This window comes from Siniperca chuatsi, linkage group LG15 (assembly GCF_020085105.1).
Source record: "Siniperca chuatsi isolate FFG_IHB_CAS linkage group LG15, ASM2008510v1, whole genome shotgun sequence".
Taxonomy (NCBI): Eukaryota; Metazoa; Chordata; class Actinopteri; order Centrarchiformes; family Sinipercidae; genus Siniperca; species Siniperca chuatsi.
Genome location: NC_058056.1, coordinates 1239953 through 1264209, shown reverse-complemented (window position 1 = coordinate 1264209; position 24257 = coordinate 1239953). Strand labels below are relative to the sequence as shown.

Genomic DNA, 24257 nt, shown 5'->3' with positions numbered 1-24257 from the left:
ACTGAGATGGCCACAAGAGATTCAGGGGGTGTGAGGGGGCTAAATATTTTATTCGGAGATTTAAGTCTGTGCGTCTGCATCATATCAAACTGTGGCCAGGTCACCTCTGTTAAGATTGTAGACTATATGAAGTCTATGGTTTAATAATAATGGACTTGGGACCTGTGTGTATGGTTCATGCTGGGATATACAGTATGATAAAAACGACATCCATGTGCATTGTTGTGATACATTTAGTCTAGGTGGAGGTATGTGTTATATTTCATGTCTCCTGGAGTTTCTCCTCCTCCATCCGACAGAAACAGCATTTTTAAATGGCCGAACGGCTCCAAAGTCCTGTGATGTCTCCGCAGCGCTGCGCTCGAGGGCCATCTCTATGGCAACGGCACACCAACTCTTCAAACAGCTGTAGACAGGCTAACATGGCGGAGAAACTCAAACAGTCGCCTAAAAGAGTTTTTATCAACAACATAGACTCTCACGCTTCCAAATGTATTGCCAAGGTAAATATATTAAATATGGAATTGAGCAGTCAAGCTGGTAGCTAGCGTTCTGTGAGTTAGCAGTCATTGTTTAATGGTTTAGCCATAGCGTGAAGATGACGCTAGCACACACTGGGGGCACGTTCGTGGACAACTGGGCAGCAACGAAAGTTAGTTAACGTATTCATCTTTGCAGTTTTTGTCTGAATTTGTGGTCGGAGCACCGACTGACCCTGACGGCGAAATGGAGACTGAGAAAGAGGAGGAGGGGGCCATTTCAAACCACAGCGGAGCAGGGGCTTTTCACGTTGTTGGAACTGTTTCTGACAAATTTGACGAGGACAGACCATATGTGCTGGAGGAGTATTTAGTAAGTACTTAATCAGTCAGACTGCGTATAGCCTACTGTAAATCAACATTACTAATGTACTTAACGGTCAGATTAACCCAGTACTATGGAAGCCCATAGGGGACTATATTAAAATGATCATGTAAACTTGAAAATGTATTTCCACAATAGCATTATAATTTTACACATATGTATGTGTTGTTTGAGTAAAAATTAAAATGCAATCATCTCATTTTCAATTTTTTAAATGGAAAGCCTGTTTACATTTGCAATGTTTAAGTTGTACCCCGCTGTACAGTTGACAATATTCAAATGTTAATTCAAATTTGAAAATTAAAATGCAATATAAACAATGTAAGCTGATTTTCTATTTGTGCAAGCAATATTTAAGTCAAAATGAAAATGGGGGGGTGCTGACCTGGTAGAGCACATACCACGTATGAAGGCTGAGTCCTTACTGCAGCGGCTCGGGTTGGCTTCCAGCCTGGGCCCTTTGCTGCGTGTCATCCCCTCTCTCTCTCCTGGCTCTCTCCTGCTTTCACTTTCACAATAAAGCAGAAATGCCAAAAGTAGACTTGAAAAAAAAAAAAATTACATTTTCTAATCATTTGGAAATGAAAATGAGAACTGCATTTGACGTTTCATTTTCAAAGACTTAACCTGCTGTACAGTGGACAATATTCAAATGCAATAAGCAAAACAGCGCCCCCAGTCTATTGCATTAGCATTTACATGACACCGCACTCTTTTGGTGACAAAATGAAAATGCAATCTGTCAGTCCTCTCATCAAGGTGGGTCTTCAGTTAGGACGTCACCTCCCCGTTTAGTGATTCAGTAGTAGCAGGGTTTGTCTGTCACTGGGGCAATGGTAGCGGCTCGGCTGGTGCAGGAAATAACTCAACTAAAACTAACTAAATCACTACAGGGTGAGTTCTGCTGCTCTGAGGCCTCTGCAGCCTCTTGTAGGAGCAGTGCTACAGATTTCGCCATCACCAAATGACTGCAACAGTCAGGTTCCGGTAGGTGGCCTATGGTGGCCTGCCTACGGAGAATGCTTGACATCCTAACTGAAGACCTGCCTTGATGAGAGGACTGACAGATTTCATTTTCATTTGCACATACATTTAGAATGGACTTTACAGTGAAGTAGGAAACACCTGTTGTCCAGCAGTTCAACTTATATTTATATATTCTGGGTTTTTAATAAAGGAGGAGTAGATGTCATTTCAAAGATTTTAACAAGATAGTTGAACTGTTTTTGTGAAAAGAACATGTCACATGCAAATTATTATTCAAAGTTGAGCAATTTATGTTAAAACTTGTCTGGAGGGGATCTTTAAATATTGCTTGCACAAATGGAACATCAGGTTACATTGTTTATATTGCATTTTAATTTTCAAATTTGAATTAACATTTGAATATTGTCAACTGTACAGCCGGGTTCAACTTTGAAAATTAAATGTCAAACAGCTTTTCCTTTTTCTTTTTAATATGGTCATAAAACGCCCATACAAGTATGTGGTATTGAAAATGAAAATTGGATTATTGCTTTTTAATTTTAATTCTTACTCAAATAACACATACGTATGTGGACAATTGTAATGCTATTGTTGAATTTCCTTTTTTATTTTCTTTAGTTTACATTATCAATTTAATATAGTCCCCTATAGGCTCCCATACAGGACTTCTGACATTTCTTTTTCATTTCTTGTTTGTATGCAAGCACCTGAACAGGGGTGAGCTACTGTCAAAACTGAAGGACTGTGATGTTGTTATTTACAACATTACCCAGCATGCTGATCAGGTGGAAGAAGCCTTCTGGGCCGTTTCAGGTAAGCAGTTCTCAGTCTGTTGGGTGGTTGATGGGTTGACAGACTGGCCATGGTCTATTAAGTTTTCTTCAGACTATTCACACTTAGTAGGTTTGTTCTATTGAAGGGCTCCAACTGCATGTACAATATGTAACATCGGTTTGGCCATTCCAGACAGGTTTTAATATTCAAACAGAAATGAATATTATCTATCCTGGAATGACTCATTGAGGTACTATTTGTCTTTCTGAGTGTAATATTGCTTTTACTTTAAGTTTGTAGTTTATTTTCAGCTACTATACTGGTAGTTTACGTTGGCTGCATGAAGAACTCTTGTACTTTTACAGTGTCATCAATACCAGTAGAAACTGCGATAACCATTACTCTTATTTTTATTTCTCAATAACGGCACATTCCAGTTGTTTTTGTGTTATTATACAATAGGATTGCACGATGAAATGCAGTTGTAGCCCCCTCCATGCTACACATAGAAAATGTATAAACAGATGTTCAAATATTTAAATTAGAATATAAACCATAAAATAGGCAATAAAATGGAACAAGCTATATAAGTACAGATAGTTTATAGAATATTTGTAACATTTCAACTCTTTTGCTATGTCTGTAGATGTTTAACAGATTATCAATAGAGTATATGTGACGACTCATGAACATACCCTAACCAAACCTTAAACAGTGGTGTTATATCAGAAAACGGTTTTAGTTGTCAAACTGTTGAATTGTTGAATCTAAACTAATAAACTGTTGAAATATTACAAATACTCTATAAGGTATCTGTAGGCGGTGCAACCAGAAGGAGCACGAAAGGAAGAAATAAAAAAAGAAAAATTGAATTATATTTACAAGGAATATGTACAATTATGTGTATATACACGTACTGTATATATACATACATATACATACAAGAAATATATATAATATGTATAATATCTGTAATATGAGTATTTTCAATTAGGGTGCAAATAGAAGACTTTTATAGTGATAAAGTATACATGAATGTTTTCTCATAATGCTGCACAATGCTCATAATACAGTATGTCCATTAATGTCCTGAATGAACCTTTACAGCAGGGTTTCTGAACGTTTTCTGGCCTGGGACCGCATTTATATGTCCTAAAATTGTCATGGCCTGAGCAATTACAGAGGTCGCATGTTGTCATGTTAATTTGAGTCTTTTATATTCAGTTATTGGGAACAAGGAATGGGCTCCGTGGGGACTATCCCTCTGTTCTCAGAACTACTACCACATCACTGCTAATATCGAAACATCAGTCCTATCAATCACGTCTGCATCTAATATTGTACCATGTTGAGGCCCGACTCCAAGTTTGAGACACTGACCTAAGCTTCTGTCTACTAAAGTATTGTGTCATAGTTAATGCCCTTTAATATCTTATTATCTGAATATTGAAAATAATGTGTAACTTTTCAACTATGTGTCAATTCATGTTCTTTACGTTTTAAGAAGGGACCTCTTCACCACAAATAACCCCAAAACAAAGGAAATGGTCCCAATAAAGTGTGGATATCTGGATGTGGGCATGTTTATTAAAGCAGTATATGGTATGGAGAGATTATATGGATTGTATTGTATTGTATTGGTATGGACAGATTCCTCTTGTGTTGTATTTGTAGCTCTCCACAATGAAATGGGCCATTTTTCTGGACCAAAGATGTTCATCCTCGTCTCCACTGTGATGACCTGGGCGTGCAGCAAGCCAGTTGATCCTGTAAGTGCTCTGGCTGTCTTTTTGATAATAACACAAATCCCTTTTTATTCCTCTTTACATATTGTAATATAGGCCGTAGGGCTGGAACACGTTTGTGCATTCATGCATTTATTTCATTTTATTTCTGTTGAAATTGGGCTATTATCTCCAGTCATATCATGTAGTATGTAGTCTATAATATGCCAAAGAAAGGAACTGCCCATCACAGAATATTTTCTTTTATTGACCCAGCCACAACCCCCAAATATTTTCAAATTACAGTGCTACAGTGTCACACAGAAAAACAGCTGATTCCTCACACTAGAGAATATTTAACAGCTAATGTTTGGTAATTTTATTTGATAAATTGATTATTTCAGTTGTTAAATAAATTGATACATGCCAGCCGTGTGACTGACTGGCGACTCTCGCCCACTGTCAGCTGGGATTAGCTAATGGATGGATGGATTAAAAAATGTTTTTAAGAGCCATGTATAATTTCATACATGTGAGTAATCTGTAAAAATAATTGCCTTGGTAGTACCTGCAATCTGTCATTTATCTATCAATATATGTCATTTGTTTTTACAATAACCCCAATGAATTACTGTTCATTTTTCCAATGTCCCAGGTATCATATCAGGTTTATGTTTAAGTGGGATACTTTATTGTTAGTAGCATCTAGACCCTGTTGGTGTCTGTGTTGCGTAACAGGAGGATCTGGAGATTCCTTTCACTGATGAGATTTTCTGGAGAAGAAGAGCACATCCCAACTTCAAACAACACATTGACCTGGAGAAGAGGGTGGTCAAAATGGGCAAAACTGTCAGTTTCAAATTCCTGAGTTGTTACATTTTGTGCAGCAGACACATGTGTTTGACACATTTCACCCTATCACATGGTTGTTGCTTGTAGAACAGGGCGTTGTTCTCGACCTACGTGGTGGCGTCAGGACTTCAGTACGGGATGGGAGAGCAGGTCTTCCACTTCTTTTTCAAGGTGAGATTTGAAGACTACTGAAGATCAACAAGATCCATTTTTATTTTCCCAATGTGTCTCTCTATTTATCACTGAAACTAAAAGTTCGAATTGGAGATCCACATGGTTCCTAGTAACTGAAACCAAACCAGGGAACCGAGTCCGGCCTGGTCCAAATTATTATACTATTATATAGTCTTACTGGGTCAAGCACAGTGTTCATTTTGGCACCTGATTTTGATTTAGTGTAGTGTTTTGATGAAAATGGTTAGTTTAGTCATTTCATGTTTGTTAGTTTTAGTCAACAAAACTAGACATTTTAGTCTAGTTTTCGTCTAATTTATGTTCTGCATTTTTAATGTTTATGTCCTCTAACCATTTTGAGGCTACAGCTGTCACCATCTTTGTTGTGTACAATTACCATGGTTACAGGTGTTACAGACATTACACATATTGACACGCAGTCCCAAGGAAATACAACACGACCCTACTTGACCAGTGCTAATTTAATTTTGTCAAAATTAACTATGGCAAGGTTAGTGGAAAGACACACAGTGTCCATGTCATTCTGCTCTGCAGTAATACCACAGACTGATGTGATCATTTCCAAACTGCTCACTCACTGTCCTTCTGCTCACCTAGCATTACCACAGCTCTCTGTTCTCTCCACTGCACAGCAACGAATCATTCAGAAGCTGATTCACTCACTTAGTGTTCATTGTCTGGGTTTAGCTTGCGAGGAGAAGCTAAAATGTTGGAGAACGTAGTGATATTTCTTTAGTAAACATCTAGAGGAAGATTCATATGGTTCACAGCTGACATTAATCGTGGCACTTAATCATTCCTAGCAACACGAATGGTAGCCTACTGAAAGTAGTGTTACATCCACATCCACAGCACTTTATAATGCTGCATTATCATTAACTTAGGTGTGCTGGCCGGCATGCTTTTGTGGTTTGTTCCAGCTGTTTTGTTGCCACTTCTTGTCTAATTCGCAGTGGACTGTAGATGAATTTCATCCACAAATCTGTTAACTTCCAAGAACCTGTAATGTTAGCTAACATAACAGAGTAGTGGAATAGGTCAAGCAGCTAAATCAACTTCTGAACAAGATTTTTGGGCATACTGTTTTACTAATCAGGAGCTACAGATACATGCAGGTCGTTGAATAAGACTTCCATTAAAACAGTAGGCTAATTAGTTCATTTGTCCATCAACCTGTCTTTCACATTATCGTTTAGTTTTCATTCATCGCTGAAAAATGTAACGCATTTTGTCATAGTTCTCGTTTTCAAAGGCGGTGTAGTCCCTCATTCGTCCAGGAGTGTTCTAACGTAGAAAAGGTTTCAGTCGTAGTCATCTGGACACTGTTTTCAGAATCAAGACGTTTCGGCTCCCATCCGGAAGTCATTCTCAATTGTGAAAAAATTGGACGGGAACTGGAAATTTAAGCTAATCTGAGTTACATAAGCCCCGCCCTCAGGAAGGAATCTGCCTGAGTATCTGTTAATAGCTAGTTTCACCTGAAACTGACCTGATAGTTTCAAGATGGCCCAGTGATCAGTAATCAGGCCTATTGTTCTCTGGCTGCATCTACGTCATCACTGTTAAGTGCCTGATTAGCATGTGATAGGTGTGACCAAGGTGATAATACACTCTGATAGGCTTTGGGCAGATTAAATCTCAGATTAAAGTCTTCCAAACAGCCACTTCACAAAAGACTTTATCAGCACAGACGACACGCTAACTCAGGATTACAGAGCGCCGTGCATTTGCATTTAAAAGCTACAAACCACACATTTGAAGACAGCGAGGTGAAGATTCTTAGTAGAGAGAAGAGTTGGTTTGAACGGGGCGTCAAGGAAGCCATTTTTGTGAAGAAAGAGAACCCCTCTTTGAACAGAAATGGTGGTCTGAGATTTAATCTGCCCAAAGCCTATCAGAGTGTATTATCACCTTGGTCATGCCAATCATATGCTAATCAGGCACTTAACAGCGATGAAGAAGATGCAGCCAGAGAACAATAGGCCTGATTACTGATCACTGGGCCATCTTGAAACTATCAGGTCAGTTTCAGGTGAAACTAGCTATTAACAGATACTCAGGCAGATTCCTTCCTGAGGGCAGGGCTTATGTAACTCAGATTAGCTTAAATTTCTAGTTCCCGTCCCATTTTTTCACAATTGAGAATGACTTCCGGATGGGAGCCGAAACGTCTTGATTCTGAAAACAGTGTCCAGATGACTACGACTGAAACCTTTTCTACCTCGTTTTCAAAGCTTACCTTTTAATTAGTTTTAGTCTCGTTTTCCTCATAATTTCTGATAAAATTAAATTAACATTGGTCAAGTAGGGTCCCGTTGTATTTGCTCGGGTCTGTGTGTGAATATGTCTAATGTCGAATAGAAACCGTTCCTGGCCCTCATGTATTACCATTGTATTCCAGTCACAGAGCTAAGCAATAATGAATACTCAGTGATCTTTGAAAAGTCCAGAAGGTTTTAAAGGTTCTGAAGGTTTTTCCTATTTATTCAGTTATTTTTGGCATTTTGCCTTCATTTGACAGATGACAGGGAGAGATGGGGGGAGAAAGCAATGGGCTGCAAAAAAAATGTCAAGACCTGAGCAATCCCATTGCAGTTACATGGTGTATGCCTTAGACCACAAGGCCTCAGCTCTCCTTCTGATTGGCTAGTACTCATTGCTTCCGTTGGTTAGGTTGGTTAAGGTTAGGGTTAGGCATGGCCAATCAGGGGCAGAGTAGGGGCGGGAGTTAGCGGAAAGCTGGTGGGGAAAAAAATAGCGCCATTTAACCAAATAGATGAAAAAGTATTCTGTCTGTTGCCCGTTAAAAAGGATTTTTTTTTGTTTGTGTTTTAAGTTTTCCATTGAAGAGACAAAAAAGGATATAGAATAGATAGTGTGTATATATATAGATAATATAGAATTTAAAACATAACACTGTTCAGCTCAGCATAGACAATAAAGGAAAAGAAAAGAAAAAAAGGACAACTAAACACATCATTCTCTACAGACACATCTGTTAAACATTGCACATCATTTCGAAGTATCACAACGACCTCCGTAGCTGGGCCGTAGCATCTCATATGCTTCATATAAAAGCTCTAGTTAAAATGGCAGATACATTGACATTAACATATTCGGGAAAGGGTTTCCACATTTTGTTAACGTTAGCAGTCTTAGAGTGTATGAGACAAGTCAGGAGGTCCAGCAAAATATGCTCCATTATTATCCTATACCAACTAGAGATCGGAGCCTTACAGGAAATCCATTGAAGTAATATACTTTTCCTTGTACAGAAGGTCAAGACGTTAAACAATTTTCTATGATGTACGTTAGTAATGTGCATACTAGGAAGACCAAAGAGGAGATATACTGGATCCAGTTCAAGCTCAGTTCCCAACATGTTCTGCATTTCATACAGAACAGTTTCCCAGTATTTTTGTAATTTGGGACAGGAGCAAAGACAATGTGTAAGGCTGCCAGTATTTGTTTTGCATTGACGGCACAATGAGGAGATGTTGGCCTTAAATTTGAAGAGACGATCAGGTGATAAATGCACCAAATGGAGATTGTTTTGGGGTTTTTTTTGTATTGTTCCAGATATCTTCCCACACAACTTCTGCTTTTCAATATCAGAGACATTAAAATCAGTTAATAAAGATGTTTTTTTCTTAATATGATCTCTTATCTGAAAGAAACGAAAAAGATTTTTTCCTCTTAACTGGTGAGTGACCCTCATTCCCTTAATATTCCATGCACATAGTCTCACAGTATGTTACCAACCATAGTATCTTATCGTAGTCATGAAATCTAAATCTGAAAGTTAACTCTGATACAAATAACAAGAGCGCTAACAGCGCTTTTCAAAGGGGCTTTCCCATTTACCAATAAGGGAAGTAGTTTGCTTTGCCTCACCATTATGTAAATACAGATAAAGAACATGAAAAAAGAGGGGGAGGCATTATTTCTCTTTCCACATAGAAAAGTTCTTGTTTCCTTGCTCTTTTGTGCTGAAGCTGCACCACTTAAGTAACAAAACAAGTATTGTATAAATAAAACTTATACCATAATTACTCACACACACAAAGATCTGCTGTCGGGTCAGTGGAGAGGGACAAAGCCGAAGTGAGCCAATGTTAAGTAGCTGATGTTGATCATGGTGTGCAATGTTCTCACCCCAAACTGTCCAAGAAAGCCATGGCTTGGTCAGGAGAGTCGAACACCTTGACACTCCTATTATAAGTAATCCTTAATGTGGCTGGGTAGATTATGGAATATTGGGCACCGATTTCCCCTCTTCACCTTGTTGAATCTTTTGTGTTTACGTATGTTTGAAAAAACATAATTTTAGATCCCTTGTACATTAGATCCTGCCCTTCAGTCCCATTGCGTCTGGGAGCCTTAAGTACTCTCCTCTTGTTACTGAAGTTATGGAATCTGATGAAAAAGGGCTGGGGTCGCTGATTCGGGCTGGGTTAAGGAACTAGTGTGCCATAAACTTTTAATTTTGGTCCAGATGTTGGTAAAAATAAGAGTCGCTAGTTGGAAAACAGGTTAAAAAAATGTTATGGTGCAACAGACAAAATATTTTTCCCCACATGGTTAGAAGAGTCTTTGAGGATTCTGGAAAAATCTTCAGAACAGCAGAAGATATCCAGGTATTTAACATTCCTAAAAACCGATGCTTAGCTGTGTGAGTCAAATATAATGATAGAATAGAATAGATGAGAGACACAAACTGCGGCTAATACCTAAATAGATCCGAGCAGACTCGGATTATATGGAGCATCATTATCACAGAAGAAAAAAGTGTTTTTTGAGGCAGAAAGAATGTGTGAACTATGAAGTGCAGGAAAACATGTATTGCTGTTCTTTCTTTGATGTTGCTGCCAGTTGCTATCTGTTCAGGTGGGCTGTATTTTGGGTCATGTCCCTTTCAGATCGGGTCTCTGATTTTTGAAAATTAAAGGAAAATTCCGGTATATATTAACCTAGCGTATTCCATATAAATGTGGCTTTTATGGTTCTATTGATCATGCAAACTTTGCATTCTAACTTTACACCCTTGTAGATATTTGGGGAAACGAGGACTTGGCAAAACAACGTATATCGGGGCAAGCTGTGCGAGCCTCCAACAGCTTTCCAAATAAACATGAAATGTTTCTGAGTCCGACCAAAAGTAAACACAAAAAGAGCTGCCTGGAACAACCGTTATGGCTAATTGCATAGGGCTCTACATCACACATATTGCAATCCCTCTTCAGGACGACAATGTTGATCAGAGCTGCAAATTAATTTGTTGTAACTTAGTTACACCCATAAACATATCAAGCTTTTCCAAGTCTGGCGTCAACAGGTCCCTCACTCTGCAGCAAAAGTTTTCCTCTTCAGTTGGCTGTGGAGAGAAGTGAGTGCAGGAACAACACCAGTTTGCCTGGTGACAACATACGTCTTTCTGCCTCCATTCTTTGTCTTTCCTTTTTCATTTGGTTTAGCTCATCATTTGTGTAATCAATAGTGCAATGAGATAACTTCTGTTATGAATTGGCGCTATATAAATAAAATTTAATTGAATTGAAATTGAATTGTACTGTGGTAAATACGATCAACCAAAGTGAAAAAAACAACGATTGTCATAATAATCCACGGGATAATCCGTCATTGAATTTGGCTTTTTGAGTTTCCTTTGAAGACAGTATAACCGCAGTGAAAATCAGTCTCATGTAAACAAACCAGCATGTGGGGATGAAAATGCAGGGTTGTATTTGGTATTTGCAGAAAGCTTGTGCAGCTTACCCCTATGTATGTTGTTTTGCACTGCTTACTGCTTACATTTCTGGAGAAATGCCCCACTCCTCCTGAGGCGGGCATCCCCTGGACATTAAGTCTGCCCCTGTATTGAGAGATCCTGGAATGTGACAAGCTCTCAGTGAGCAGAGGTGGCGATCTGCCCAGGTCAGAACAGACACTGCTGCTCTGTGCAGAGCCGGGGACCTGACTCCCCCCTGTCTGTTGAGGTAGGCTACCACAGTGGTGTTGTCCAACCTCACCAAAACGTGTTTCCCGGTAGTGGAGCGAAATGGTGCAACACCTTCTCGACTGCCCTGAGTCCCAACAGGTTGATGTGGCAGGAGGAGTCTGGCCACGTTCCTCCCACTCTGGCATGGTCGAAGGTCCTGCCCCAACCTGCCAGAGGGGTGTCCCTGAAGACCTGAATGTAATGGGGGACGCACCTTTGCCGCATTTCCTCGTGGAGATGACTGGGTGAGTCCCAGAGCTCCACGTCTCTCAGCGCCCATGCTGGGATGCAGATTTCCCGCTGTTGGTCCCATCTCGGATGTAACCGGAGCTGTGCGAACCAACACTAGATGTTTCTCTTGTGCAGCAGTCCCAGTTGCACCACCGGATGGGCTGCTGACATCATCCCGAGGAGTGACATGACACTCATCGCCGGCACCGCGGCCGAAGTATCACCTCCGCCCACTTCACTGACAGACATGTTGTCATGGCATGGGAGTCCAGACACAGCCCGAGGTAGAGCATCTGTTGTCTCCTGTCCTGGTTGATGGCGAAGCCCAGCTGCATGATGTGCTGGATAACCTGTGGTGTGTGGGCCTCCGCCACCTGTCTTGACGTGATGAGGATCACTCAGTTGTCTAAGAAGGTCAGGATTCTCACGGCTCTCTCCCTGAGCGGCATTAATGCTGCTTCCACACACTTGGTGAACGTGCGTGGAGCCAGGGAGTAACCGAACGGGAGGCGGCAGTACTCGTAGCACTGACCACCTACCGCAAAGCGCAGGGACTTCCTGTGTTCTGGTAAGATGGGTACATGGAAGTATGCGTCAGTCAGGTCTATAGAGGTCATCCAGTCGCCCGGCTGGATGCACTCTAGCAGCTGCTTTACTCTTAGCATGCGAAGCGGTCTCTGTGTAATAAATCCATTCAGGACATGCAGAACCTCATGCCTCCTGACTTTTTTGGCACCAGGAAGTATGGGGAGAAAAAAACCTGACCATGTCTCAGAGGGGGGGACTGCCCCAATAGCCACCTTGTGGAGGAGAGAGACTGTAACGTCCTCTAGAGCCACCCCCTCTGAAGGGGAGGAGAGGTGGTTCTGAAGAATGCCACTGAACAGTGGAGGTTTGCGGCAGAATTGAGCTCACATTGGGCAAAAGCAAAAATTGGCACCATTTTTGGGGACACTGTGCGAGCGGTACCATCGGCCATGGTGCTGGAGAGAAAAAGTAGCAAAGAAGATGGTGACGAAACCCGTGACACGAGAGCATGACAAAAACTTGCGACGATCCGTACACAAGGTGGCTGAATGAAAAAGGGAGACAAGCTGCACAGGTGCAAGGGTTATATAGGGGGAGGGCACTAGGTGCCTACTACCCCCCGAGTGGAAAGATCTTTTTTTCAACATTTCTGGCAGCAATGTCTCGCAGCTCTGGTCTGAAACTCAGAAAGAAACGAAAGAGGGAAAAAAAGCCGGGATCAAAAAAAACTCTCATGATATTATTCCGACATTGGAAATTAAAATCGCTTGAAATGTCATTTGGTGTAAGGCCTATTAAGAGCAATCCCCTGCCGATTTAGCACCATGTACAGGGCCCAGTCACTGAACTAACAACTGCAGGAGTGACGCCGAGAGCGAAAAGTGGCTGATGGTATGCTGCTCTGTTCCACCGGCACATACCGTATCCTACCGGCAGGTGCCGCTTAACAGTGGTAAGCCACTGTCACACCAGTACTGCTCCCTGATGCATATGCAAATGTGATGCCAATGAAATTGTTTTTTGACAAGCACTGCCGTAAATGAATATTTTTTTCTTTCTTTATTGACAATGTTAGCACAACATAACGCTGTAAATAAAGGAATGTTTCTGCCATCGTTCTGTTGTTGTGATATGTGTGAGGCTTTTGAAATGACAGTAATCACATTTTTACTGATGTACTCAAAAGCTCATATTGGAGCTAGCCATAGCTAACATGGCTATTGTTAGCCTAGCCACCCTAGCCAGTCTGACTAATTGATAACAGAAATTTAGAGCCATCCAACCAAATAATACTTAGGCTAAAATACTACTTGTTTTTGCTATGTTTAATTTATTAGTGAAACACAATTACACATATCATACAATGTTCCACATTGCGGATCATACAATTGTCATTTCAGACTGAAGATAGATCATAGTGACAAAATACTGCAAGGTCTATGCCAAAAATATCTATGCCGGTAGAAGTCAGCTTATGTACGATGACGTAACCCTGTCAAAGTATTTATGGTGAATAATAAACAATATGCCATATGTATGCCTCGTAAATGATCCGCGACATGGAGCATTGTATGATATAATTTGCTTCACATGTGTGTGTAACTAATTGAAATAATCTGTATTATTAGACATCATGGCTGGGACAACAATGTGAAATACCTGTCTTTGGAGACGGAAACAACATCGTTCCCACAATTCATATCAATGACCTGGCAAGGTTGGACACACACACACACAGACACACAAACAGTACATGTTTTTTTCTTAATAGCTCCCTTGAACAATCATTGATACAAGGCTTTAAGAAATCTGATCTAAATTGACTTAAATTGGTGACATAGAAATTAGATATAAAGTAAATATTTATATGCTGTAAACAATATAATTTGTTTGTGTTAAAGTGTGATTCAGAATGTGATTGAGCATCAGCCCAAGCCGTATTACCTGTTAGCTGTGGACCATTCCACCAATACCATGGAGGACATTGTGAAGGTGTGTGTAGCAACAGATCAAGAAATCTTTTGTCACCAATTAGAAACATGTCCCTGTGAATGAACTGAAAATGTAATGAAGCCTGTTAAAATCCTGCAGTGACACCTTTAGAAATTTGAATGTTAGAATTACTGATCAATTTAGAACTTTATTGTTTTACACAAACAAAACAATGTAGGTTTTATTACACCTGTGATACAGTATACTCAACTATATTTATATAAATCTTTGATGTTTTTTCATACATATAGATGATATAATGATACATGAGTTGTGTCTTCACCAGATAGTTGCCTCTGTACTTGGACCAGGGAAGATCCAGAAAAGGCCATTTGAGGAAGCCTTCCTTATACAGGACTTGAGTGTATGTTACATTGATGTTTAAATGACACTTTACTACTGCAATGCTCAGGAGAGGGGTTTTTCTATGTCAGGGCTATCACTCAATTATTCACATTCTTGCTTTACTATTGCTAGTAAACTAGAAATAAAAACTGACTTCCTCCCACCTCTAAATTTTACAAAGCCTCAAAATATTGTGCAACATTTTAAGAAATGCATTTATTTGCTTTCTTTCTGAGAAAGCAAGCAAGTTGAGAAGATGGCTACCAATCTCATGTCTGCGTGTTAAGTATGGAGCTGGAGTCAGCCTTAATGCTAGCTTAGCTTAGCATTAAGACTGGGGGAAACAGCTAACCTGGCTCTGTCCAAAGTTCAAAAATACACCCACCAACAACTCTAAAGCTACTAATTACATGTGGAAATGGAAAAAAAAAAAAAATTGTGGTTTTAGGGGGAGTTACATGCGGGAACTATTTCTTGGGAAACAATTGGGTGCAGCGACTGTGTGCAGCTTCCTGGAGTCATGACCTCACTGTGAGATTGCCAGGTTTGAGGCCATTGTGCCTGTACAGAGACCAACACCTGTGCTATATGGCCGTGTCCGGCAACCTGCCCTTTAGCCAGAAACACTGCACAGAAGTGTTGGACAGATGGACAAACTGCTGTCCATCAAGAAATAGTTCCAGCCTGACAACCCCAATTTGTCATTTTTATATATCAATGTACAGATTAAATAGAAATACAACATGTTAATTAGTGAGCTTGAGAGGTGTTGGGTGATGTATTTTTGAACTTTGGACAGAGCCAGGCTAGCTGTTGACCCCTGCTTCTAGTCTTTATGCTAAGCTAGGTTAACTATGGCTAGACTCCAACTCCGTACTTAACACATAGACATGAAATTTATATCTTCGCATCTCATTCCCAGAAAAAATAGTGAATAAAATCATTTCCCAAAATATTGAATTATTCCTTTAAGATCATGACATGTTATTGACATGTTATTTCCCCTGGGCAGGTAATGGAAATTGATTCCATGCTGGTCAACCTTCGTATGGAGGGTGTCCATGTCAAAGAACTGTTCTCTATTAACTGGTTGTGTGAGTCTGGTCTGGTGGAAAACATAGAGCTGGTGGTAGAGGAATACCGGCAGACCAGGGGACTGCTGGTAGGTACTAAGCAGAAAGCCAAAACATGTCCCTGTCCAAAGAATACACTAGTGTTAAAAAGAAAAATGTGAACAGTTGTAATGAAATGGCGAACTATATAACAATTTCATAGATATAGTGTTGCTTTCCCATATGTGTGAAAGTTGTAGATAATATAACGACAGTTGTCTTGGTTGTCATTAATTTGTCTTACATAATCCATGTAAGTGTGTTCTCTCCAGCCCATCTGTCTGTGTATACTGGGTCCTCCTGCGGTGGGGAAGAGCACAGTGTCCAAACAGATCTGTGAACACTACAAACTCCATCACATCACACTGAAGGAGACAATCTCTAAAACCATCTCACAACTGGTGAGCTTCTCTTAAGGCACACAAACACTATTGTGCTAGTGTTAAGAAAAACACAAATAGACATACATTTCATGTGTTTTAATGCCCTTACAATTCCATTTCCATCCCCATTTCTAGGAAGATGCTGTGAAGAATGCTGATCCAGATGCAGAGAATGAGGACTCTGCAGCAGAGGCCCAGGAGCTGCTGAAGACCCTGAAGGACAGCATGGAGCAGAATGGAGGTACACACTGAGACAACCAGGGTTTATGTGCCCGGTACCACTTGCATACACCACCAGAAACATCCACTTTGCTTGCCGTACTCACGGCACTCAGCATGATTCGTCCTCGGTTCGCGCCAGCATTCAATCCCCTTCCTTATCTTTAATCACATTCAGTTTGGAAACAGGGGTGCAGAGGAGTGACGCTGGGCAGAGCAAAACACTCATTGCGCGATAGTAAAGAAAAATGAGGCCATTTAATCCCTCATACCATTCATCTTTCACCCATCTGCCACCAGGAGAGAGACCTGGCTGGTCCTCTTAAAAACAGAAAAAAAGTGACAATGTGACCAAAACCTTCACATAAAAACTGGCACCCCATATGGGACCTAACTAAACAACAGTGAATGACAAAATACCCCAAATTAGAGTGAACTAGTGTGAAGAAAATAAACTTGTGGAAAAAGATAAAACATTCTTTGTGACAAGTCTGGAACAAAGGGAAAAAAAATCGCTGCTAACTCAGAGTCCTTGTTGGTGAGGGAAATGGAAGGAGGATCAGTGGAGGCTAAAATTAAGCACCTCTTCAGCAAAAGGAATCATGGAATCGAGGTCATGTGATAACAAGTGTGCAGTGGTCTGTAAATAATATTAGAAAGAATACGGTCTAGACCTGCTCTATAGGAAAAGTGCAATGAGATAACTTCTGTTATGAATTGGTGGTATATAAATAAAATTGAATTGAATTGAATACATAGGGTTGTAACCCCTGACTCGGTTCAAGGATGGTTTTTGGCATCAGATGACCTACAGTGGTGTGAAAAAGTGTTTGGCCCCTTCCTGATTTCTTTTTTTTTTTTTTTTTTTTTTTTTTGCATGTTTGTCACACTTAAATGTTTCAGATCATCAAACAAATTTATTCACACAAAATTTTCACACCACTGTATGTAAGAGAGACCGTTAAATTGGGGTTGAAAGCTCTGAAATAATGTGTAATACAGTCCACGGCCAAGTTGCGCTTATGTGTAGCAGGAATACGGAAGTTCTACAGTTGAGAAAATGTAGTTCCAAAGGAAATGGCTGTCTGACGGCAAGGTAAAGCGCTGAAAATATTCATGATATAGCGTACACTTGAACTGATATTAAATATGTTTTGCTGCTGATCCCATCCACAGCAGTACATTGCTTAGCATTCGTGCCGGTGTAACTCTCTGCTTCTTCAAACTGGGGGCGTGCCGACTGCTATCTACTGTAGGTAATACACTGACTATGGATAAGTACCTCAAACAGCCCCACTTCAAAAAACCCGAAGTATCCCTTTAAGTCCAGATCCACAAGAATTGATTGTCCTAACCATTCTTCTTTTAATGTGTCTTTAACACGTCCCCTGACTTTATGGATGTACAATGCTAAATCATTGGATGTCCCTTTAAGATTATTTTGCCACAATATAATGTCAACTTTTTTTGTCTATAAGGTCTTTTGGATGACCAGCTGTTGGTGAAGGTGGTGAAGGATAAACTGATGTCTAACCCATGCAGAAACCAGGGTTTTGTTCTGGACGGCTTTCCCAAGACATATGAACAAGCTAAAGAGCTATTTTATGGTGAGTCACTGACACATAGCTGTTACTGCACCAGTGTCAGAATCACACACACACACGCATCTGATTGTTTTCTTTGTCTTTCTTTTTTAGCTGAAGAGCAGGAATCAGAAGATGGAACATCCCAGATTTCTTCAAACAGCGAGACGATTATACCAGGTCTCTGTAGTGCACAGTCATTACAATCCTGTTATTTTCCATGGAGGGAGACACTTCTGAATGTGACCCCACAGCAGTGAGATTTAAGCATGCTTGTAGACCTTGTAGTGATCAGAACTACAAGCAAACTACAAAACTTTCACCCTAAACAAAGAGCAAGTTGCAACAAATTTTCAATAACCACAAAAATATCCATAGACATATTAATAAAAAGGCGTGAGCCTTTGAGTGTCTAATGTTGTAATATTTGTAATGCTTTCCTTGTGTGTGCCAGAGTTTGTGTTGCACCTGGATGCGTCAGATGCTTTCCTGAAGGATCGGGTGATGAACCTCCCTGAGAGGTTGGTACAGGGGCACAACTATGAGCAGGAGCACTTCCTGCAACGACTGGCCAGATACAGAGAGAACAACTTGGAAGATGAAACTGTTGTCAACTACTTTGATGAGCTGGACATCACCCCTCTGTACCTGGGTAATCCATGAATCATGTCTAATCCTGTGTGGGGGTGCTACACGGAAGGGTTCGCTGGTCGAGCTGAATGTTCGGCATTGAGCGCAAATTGTGCTTTTCATTATTCATGTAATTTTGATGCCTTGAATGCTGATGAGGGAAAAATATAAAATGTATTTAAGTCAACCAAAAAAAGTGAATCTTCCATAGATTCAGCCTATCACTGACAGCTGATATTTTCTTCATATTGTCAAACTTACTGTGTTCCTTGTCGTCCTTTCCAGAAATCACCAGTAGCAATGAACCTGACTGCCTGCTGCTGATGCAGAAGATCTTTGACACGGTCGGCCAGCCCAGGAACTACGGGCCCAGCAGCCAGGAGGTGGAGGAAGAGGAGAGGAGGGGGGCTGAGGAGAGGATGAGGAGAGAGGCCCAGGAGAAAGCTGAGAAGGAGAGGAGGGAGGCCGAGGAGGCCAGACACAGGGCTGCACTCTGGGAGGAGTGGGTAGGTACTGGGAGGAGAGCTGGGGTTTGGATGTTGGGATGTTGTTTGGAGAAGGATATGCGGTGCTTCACAAGTTAACTATCAAACATGTGCTGTCATCACAGAGGTCCATAAGAGATAAGACTGTGTTCCAGTATTGTCTTTGGTATGTCTATCCAAAGTGTGCACAGCAAATTGAAAAAGAAGTGTGAGCTGGATGTAAGATTTCATTTCACATTTAATAGCTCCACTGCACCCAGGAGGCATCAGCATGAACTGAGTGCTTCCTTTTAAGTCAACAGAAGTTGTTAGAGCTGCTTTAGCATTGTGTGCCATTATGTCTCATATGAAATTACTTATATACCAAGGACCCCTTCCATCATCAGACTGACCCATGCAACAACGTAAGATATGAGCATTAGATGCAGGTCAGGTCATGTGTCACGGAAAAAACATCTTAACTCAAAGGTCCACTTACTAGCTTTTACCAAAGCGTTCAACAGCCTCTAACGGTCTTCCTGTCCTCATTGGATGGAGTTTGCTCTTTTGTCAGCTCAGGGCCAAATGTCCTAAGGCTTTTGTGCCTATTTTTATTGATTATAATAATAATTATAATCAATAATTTGGTATCCTCCTCTCCCCATGTGCTACCACGGCTCATTTTGTTTTGTTGCATTGTTTTTCCTTTTTCCGGTTCTGACAATAGCCTGCCAGAACTTCCTGTAATTGGTCCGAAAGTCGGAACCATTCAAGGACCAAAGTCCGGGGCAGGTTTGGTTTGGATCAAACTGAAAAGTCAGAAAGTCCGGACCAAACAAGGTAGGTGTAAAAGGGCCCTTAGTCAGTTTGTCAACTGAACAGTCTCCATCCGCTGAAGAAGACTGTGAGATTAGTTTGAATGCTCCAGAAAAAGCTTGTAAGTGAACCTTTTGGTTAGAAGTTAAGGTTTTTCATGCTTAGCATTTAAATTATCTTTGGTCCATGTTGGTTTGAGTCTTGGATCAAGTGGGAACCCAAGCAGAATCCCCACATCCACGGCTGTTCATTCTATTTTTTTTTAATTGGTGAAATAGAGTGTGACCAAAAAAAGTGACAAACATAATAGACATAATGGACAGACATACAGACAATAACAAAGCAGCTACAATGATGAAAGTGATGATATGATAAAACGGAGTAGAGATTAGGTTAGATTAAGTTGGGTATGTGCTGAGAATGTGTGTGGGGGTCAGCATAGAAGATGTTTTAAATGAGTAAAGGGTTTCTGTATGTACTTGGGAGGGCGACTTGTGAGATGTCTCCCAGCAGGCAGAGTGATGGGGATAATGGGATTCTGCAGCCCAAGATAGTGGAGAGTTTCTCAGTAACTGCTATCCAAAGGGAGTGAACTGGTTGACAGACCCAAGGGGCATAAAAGTAATTGTCTGTGCATTGTGAACAGATGTCTATATCAGCTAATCCCATTTTAAACATTTTACTTTGCGTAATGTGGGTTCTGTGGATAGTTTTAGATTGTATAAGTTGCAAATTGTATTAGTGGTCATGGCGAAGATGTTTTTACTTATTTGAATCCAGAAATCAGGGTTGGGACAGAAAGCCAAGTCAATTTCCCATTTTGTTGATTTTTATGATCTCTTCACTTAGCTTGGAAGGTTGTAGTGTGTTGTTGGTTCATTATGAATTTAATTATGGATTTTAATCGTTGGTAGTATTTCTGGATCAGTGTATTGCATGATGACAATTGGTTGTTTTGGTGATGGAGATGAGTGATTTCCTTTTGGTGCCATGATGGAAAGTAAACAGGGGTGTTGTGCAGTTGGAAGTCTTGGTTGTGCCAAGTTGGGGTGTATCTACATGGTGTAAGTGATGATTTAGTGATTTTAGTGGTTTTCCACCAGGCTGTCAGAGTTGAGGAAATTGTATTATTCTTACAGTAATTCAGTGTCTTGATTGATAGTGGTAGGAAAGGAAGGTCTGCTATTGGGGTGGTTTTACATTGATTTTGTTCTAATTCTAGCTATGGATTATTGTAGTTATGCTTTTGGGTCCATTTGAATAAATGTTGTAGTTGATTTGATAAGAAGTATTAGAGAAAGTTTGGTGCTTCTAGGCCACCATGTGATTTTCCTTTTTGTAATGTTGAAAGTGAGATTCTGGGTTTTTTGTTTTTCCAGTAAAATTGAGTTGTTAATGAATAGAGTGTTTTGAACCATTTGTAGGCAGGGGTTGGAATCATTGAAAACAAAAAAATTAATCTGAGGGAAGGTTTTTATTTTAACTGTTGCGATTCGCCCAAAGAGAGTGAGTGGGAGCTTGGTCCAGTGTTTGTAGCCATCTTCAGTTTTTTGTTGTTTTGTTTTTTTGCAAAGGCCTGTAATTGAGGTTGGAGAGCTCTGACAGCCTGGGAGAAATATTGATGCTTAAATTTTATTATATTTAATTTTATATTGCCAATGTGAAGTGGGAGGGGGAAGTCTTGGGTTGCAGAATCCCAAGCATCTTCAGACAGTGACAGTATAGTTGATTTATTCCACTTTATTGTGTAGTGTGAGATTGTGGAATAAAAAGTTGTTAGTTTCGAGGCGAGGTGACTCCGTTTGTGATTGTTGTGACCCTCTCCAATGGATGAACGACTCTCCAAAACCAAGCTGCAAAATAGAAAAGTCCAGTTTACTTTATCGAATGCTTTTTCAGCATCTAATGGCACAATGATGGTTTGTTTTTGTTGTGATATATTGATTAAGTTAAAAAGCCTACAGATGTTATCTGAAGCATGTGTGTTTTTGATCAGGTGAATTAGCATAGGGGTGACTGTCTCTTTTCTGGTCGCAGGTGTTTTGGTAATAATTTTTAAGTCTGTGTTGTTTGGTGAGAGAGGGAGGTAGCTGAAAGGGTGGGTTGGGTCTTTTGGAGCTGTCCATATTAACTGACTGGGACTGACTATACATATAACATACCCAACAACATACATACATGTAGCTGGACATAAAAGTGAGTGGTGAAGACACAGAACATTAACAACAACAACAACAAAACATGAGATGAATTCGGAATTCGCTCCTAATTGTTGTAGGTCCAAAATAGTTTCTTTCATTAGTGTGTTTTCTTCAGTGCATGCAATGCATTTGTTCGTTGAGTGATTTAACAGAAGTTCGTAACTCCTGGGTTGATTTTTGCAGTGTTACGATGTTGTTCTGGGCAAATTCCAGGCTATTGCGCATGTCTTTAACTTCTTCGTGTAGTGATACTAGAAGATCCAGTTTTTTGTTTATGCTGGCCAGTAGACTAACCTCAGTTTCGGTGGTTTGTAGATCGTCAGTGTCTGTTGAAGAGTCTTTCTTTTTCCTTTTGGATGGGTTTCCTGAATCCGGGTCCATGTTGTTTTGCAGGTGGTAATAATGGTCAATGAACGCTTTGAGATCTGGTAAGTCCTCCACTGTAAAGCTATTCTGTTTCAGGTTAAAAGTAGCAGATGGACTATGGATAAGATGTGATCCGAAATCTATTTTTATTCCGTATACTTTGTTTGTTTTAGCTGTTGCTGTGTTTATCAGCAATAGGGCGTCGCCATGTTGGATCTCACCTCCGATCTCCAACTCTCGCGATACTGGCCTCACACTGCCATCCGGCTATTCATTCTAGTATCTTCGTGGTCCCTCCTCATATGAGGGCCCTGTATACTCAGTCCCCTTCCCTCCCCAGTCATACACCCCTGCACATGGGTACTGGAATGAGGAGAAATGGGAGATATTGGTTGTTGCATACAGTAGACTTTTGCCTCATGCAGAATGGGAAAAACTGAATGGGAGGTTATGATGTTCCAGGCTCTTTAAAAATAAAAATACACATTAATACTGCACTCACAGCTGTCCTTTAGGGGACACTGTAACAAAGTTAAATGATAATTATGGTTTAGTACAACATGGGTCTTATTTTTGTAGTTTTGCCCATCATTTCTATCAGTTATGAACATTTTACTCACCAAAGTAAATGCGAGGAAAGAAACACGAGCAGTCAGACAGTCAGACTGGTTTTAAACAAAGGCCCAGGTTAGCCAAATTTATTCAGAATAATAATCACAGATTACAGACCAACTTCCTGCTTCAACTTTGACCGTCTGTACTTACTGTAGATGTATTCACACAGTCTTCCTATACACTGAGAGATTATTAGCAACATTTCAGGTGCGCTCACTTTCAGATTTACCTCCAAATAAAGTGGGTTAGATAATCTGGAAAAAGCGTTGGCCTGTGTACGACCTGACTGATCGTCTGTCTGCTCGTGTTCTAGACCCTTCTGACTTAGTTGTAGTGATGTCATTGTGTTCCCAGATCTCTATATATAGAAGTAGATATTATCACTAATAGAAATGATGGCCCGATTTTCAAAATTAAGACCCACGTGTACTAAACCGGAATTATTAATTATTTATTAATTTAAGTGTTACGGTTTGATAGCCAATCGTGTTTGATATGTTTGTATATTATGAAGTTTGATGCATTTTGTGTGTCAGACTAAGGGTTTGAAGCAGGTGAAGCAGCAGGAGGAGGAGCTGCTGGAGGCCCAGTCAGTCCCTATGAAGAACTACCTGATTGAGCACATCATGCCCACTCTGACCCAGGGCCTGATCGAATGCTGCACAGCCCGACCACAGGACCCTGTGGACTTCCTGGTATTACAGTCAACACTGGTTATTTCCTAATTCCTAACATCTGACTTCAGATTTTGATCGCGATCATCTCTTTTGGTTTGTCTCTTTCCAGGCGGAGTACTTGTTGAAGAACAACCCCTTTAACTACTGACAGAAGAGGTCATTTCTTCTGTTTGCACCTGCACATGATGCAAATTCAAAACAAAAGTGAAATAAAAAAACATTTTTTCCTCCTAATTTTCCTGAGCCCTTCAGTATATTAGAGAATGAAGCTGAAATTACATGCAGCATTTCTATTAGAAGAAAATCTCCTGGAGTCTTTTTAGACTTGTCCCTTTTAGAGTGTCCCTCGGTTCATGCTGGGATTTTGATTAGGTCTGTTTTTAAGTGGCCCATTCTCCTGCCCCTGTTGTATTTACACACAGCTTTGTTTGGGCTCTTGTGTGCCGGCCATTACTTAAAAGCACCCTAAAAAATTGGATGAAGGTGCGTATGAAGCCAAAAGCTAATTAGGAAGTTAATTTGCGTAATGAACTTGGTAAACTCCAAAGTAGGCACGCTCGGGTCATAATTGCTTTGATTTGGCTTCTGATATCCAGGAAGGATAAATGTTACAAATGGTAGCTAATTTGTGTCTCTCTCATGTTGCCACTCGCGACTCCAAAGTGTACATAATTGGTTGCGACGGAACACCAAATTATTTC

At 40.4% G+C, this 24257-nt stretch overlaps 1 protein-coding gene across 2 annotated transcripts; it reads left to right on the top strand.

The window, feature by feature from the left end:
• The first annotated feature begins 314 nt into the window (after positions 1 to 314).
• Positions 315 to 23790, top strand: ak7b (adenylate kinase 7b). Of its 2 annotated transcripts, XM_044167812.1 has the most exons (18): positions 315 to 503; positions 679 to 852; positions 2556 to 2664; positions 4300 to 4394; positions 5088 to 5198; positions 5289 to 5372; positions 13782 to 13870; positions 14055 to 14145; positions 14432 to 14509; positions 15503 to 15652; positions 15875 to 16003; positions 16121 to 16226; positions 17683 to 17811; positions 17902 to 17967; positions 18242 to 18439; positions 18703 to 18923; positions 23416 to 23574; positions 23666 to 23790. In XM_044167812.1, the coding sequence occupies exons 1-18, from the start codon at positions 315 to 317 to the stop codon at positions 23702 to 23704; spliced, it is 2217 nt and encodes a 738-aa protein (XP_044023747.1). In that variant the 3' UTR covers positions 23705 to 23790. The 2 variants fall into 2 exon arrangements, with proteins under 2 accessions (XP_044023747.1, XP_044023748.1); XM_044167813.1 differs by lacking the exon at positions 23666 to 23790 and having other exon boundaries at positions 22292 to 23558.
• The last annotated feature ends 467 nt before the right edge of the window (positions 23791 to 24257 follow it).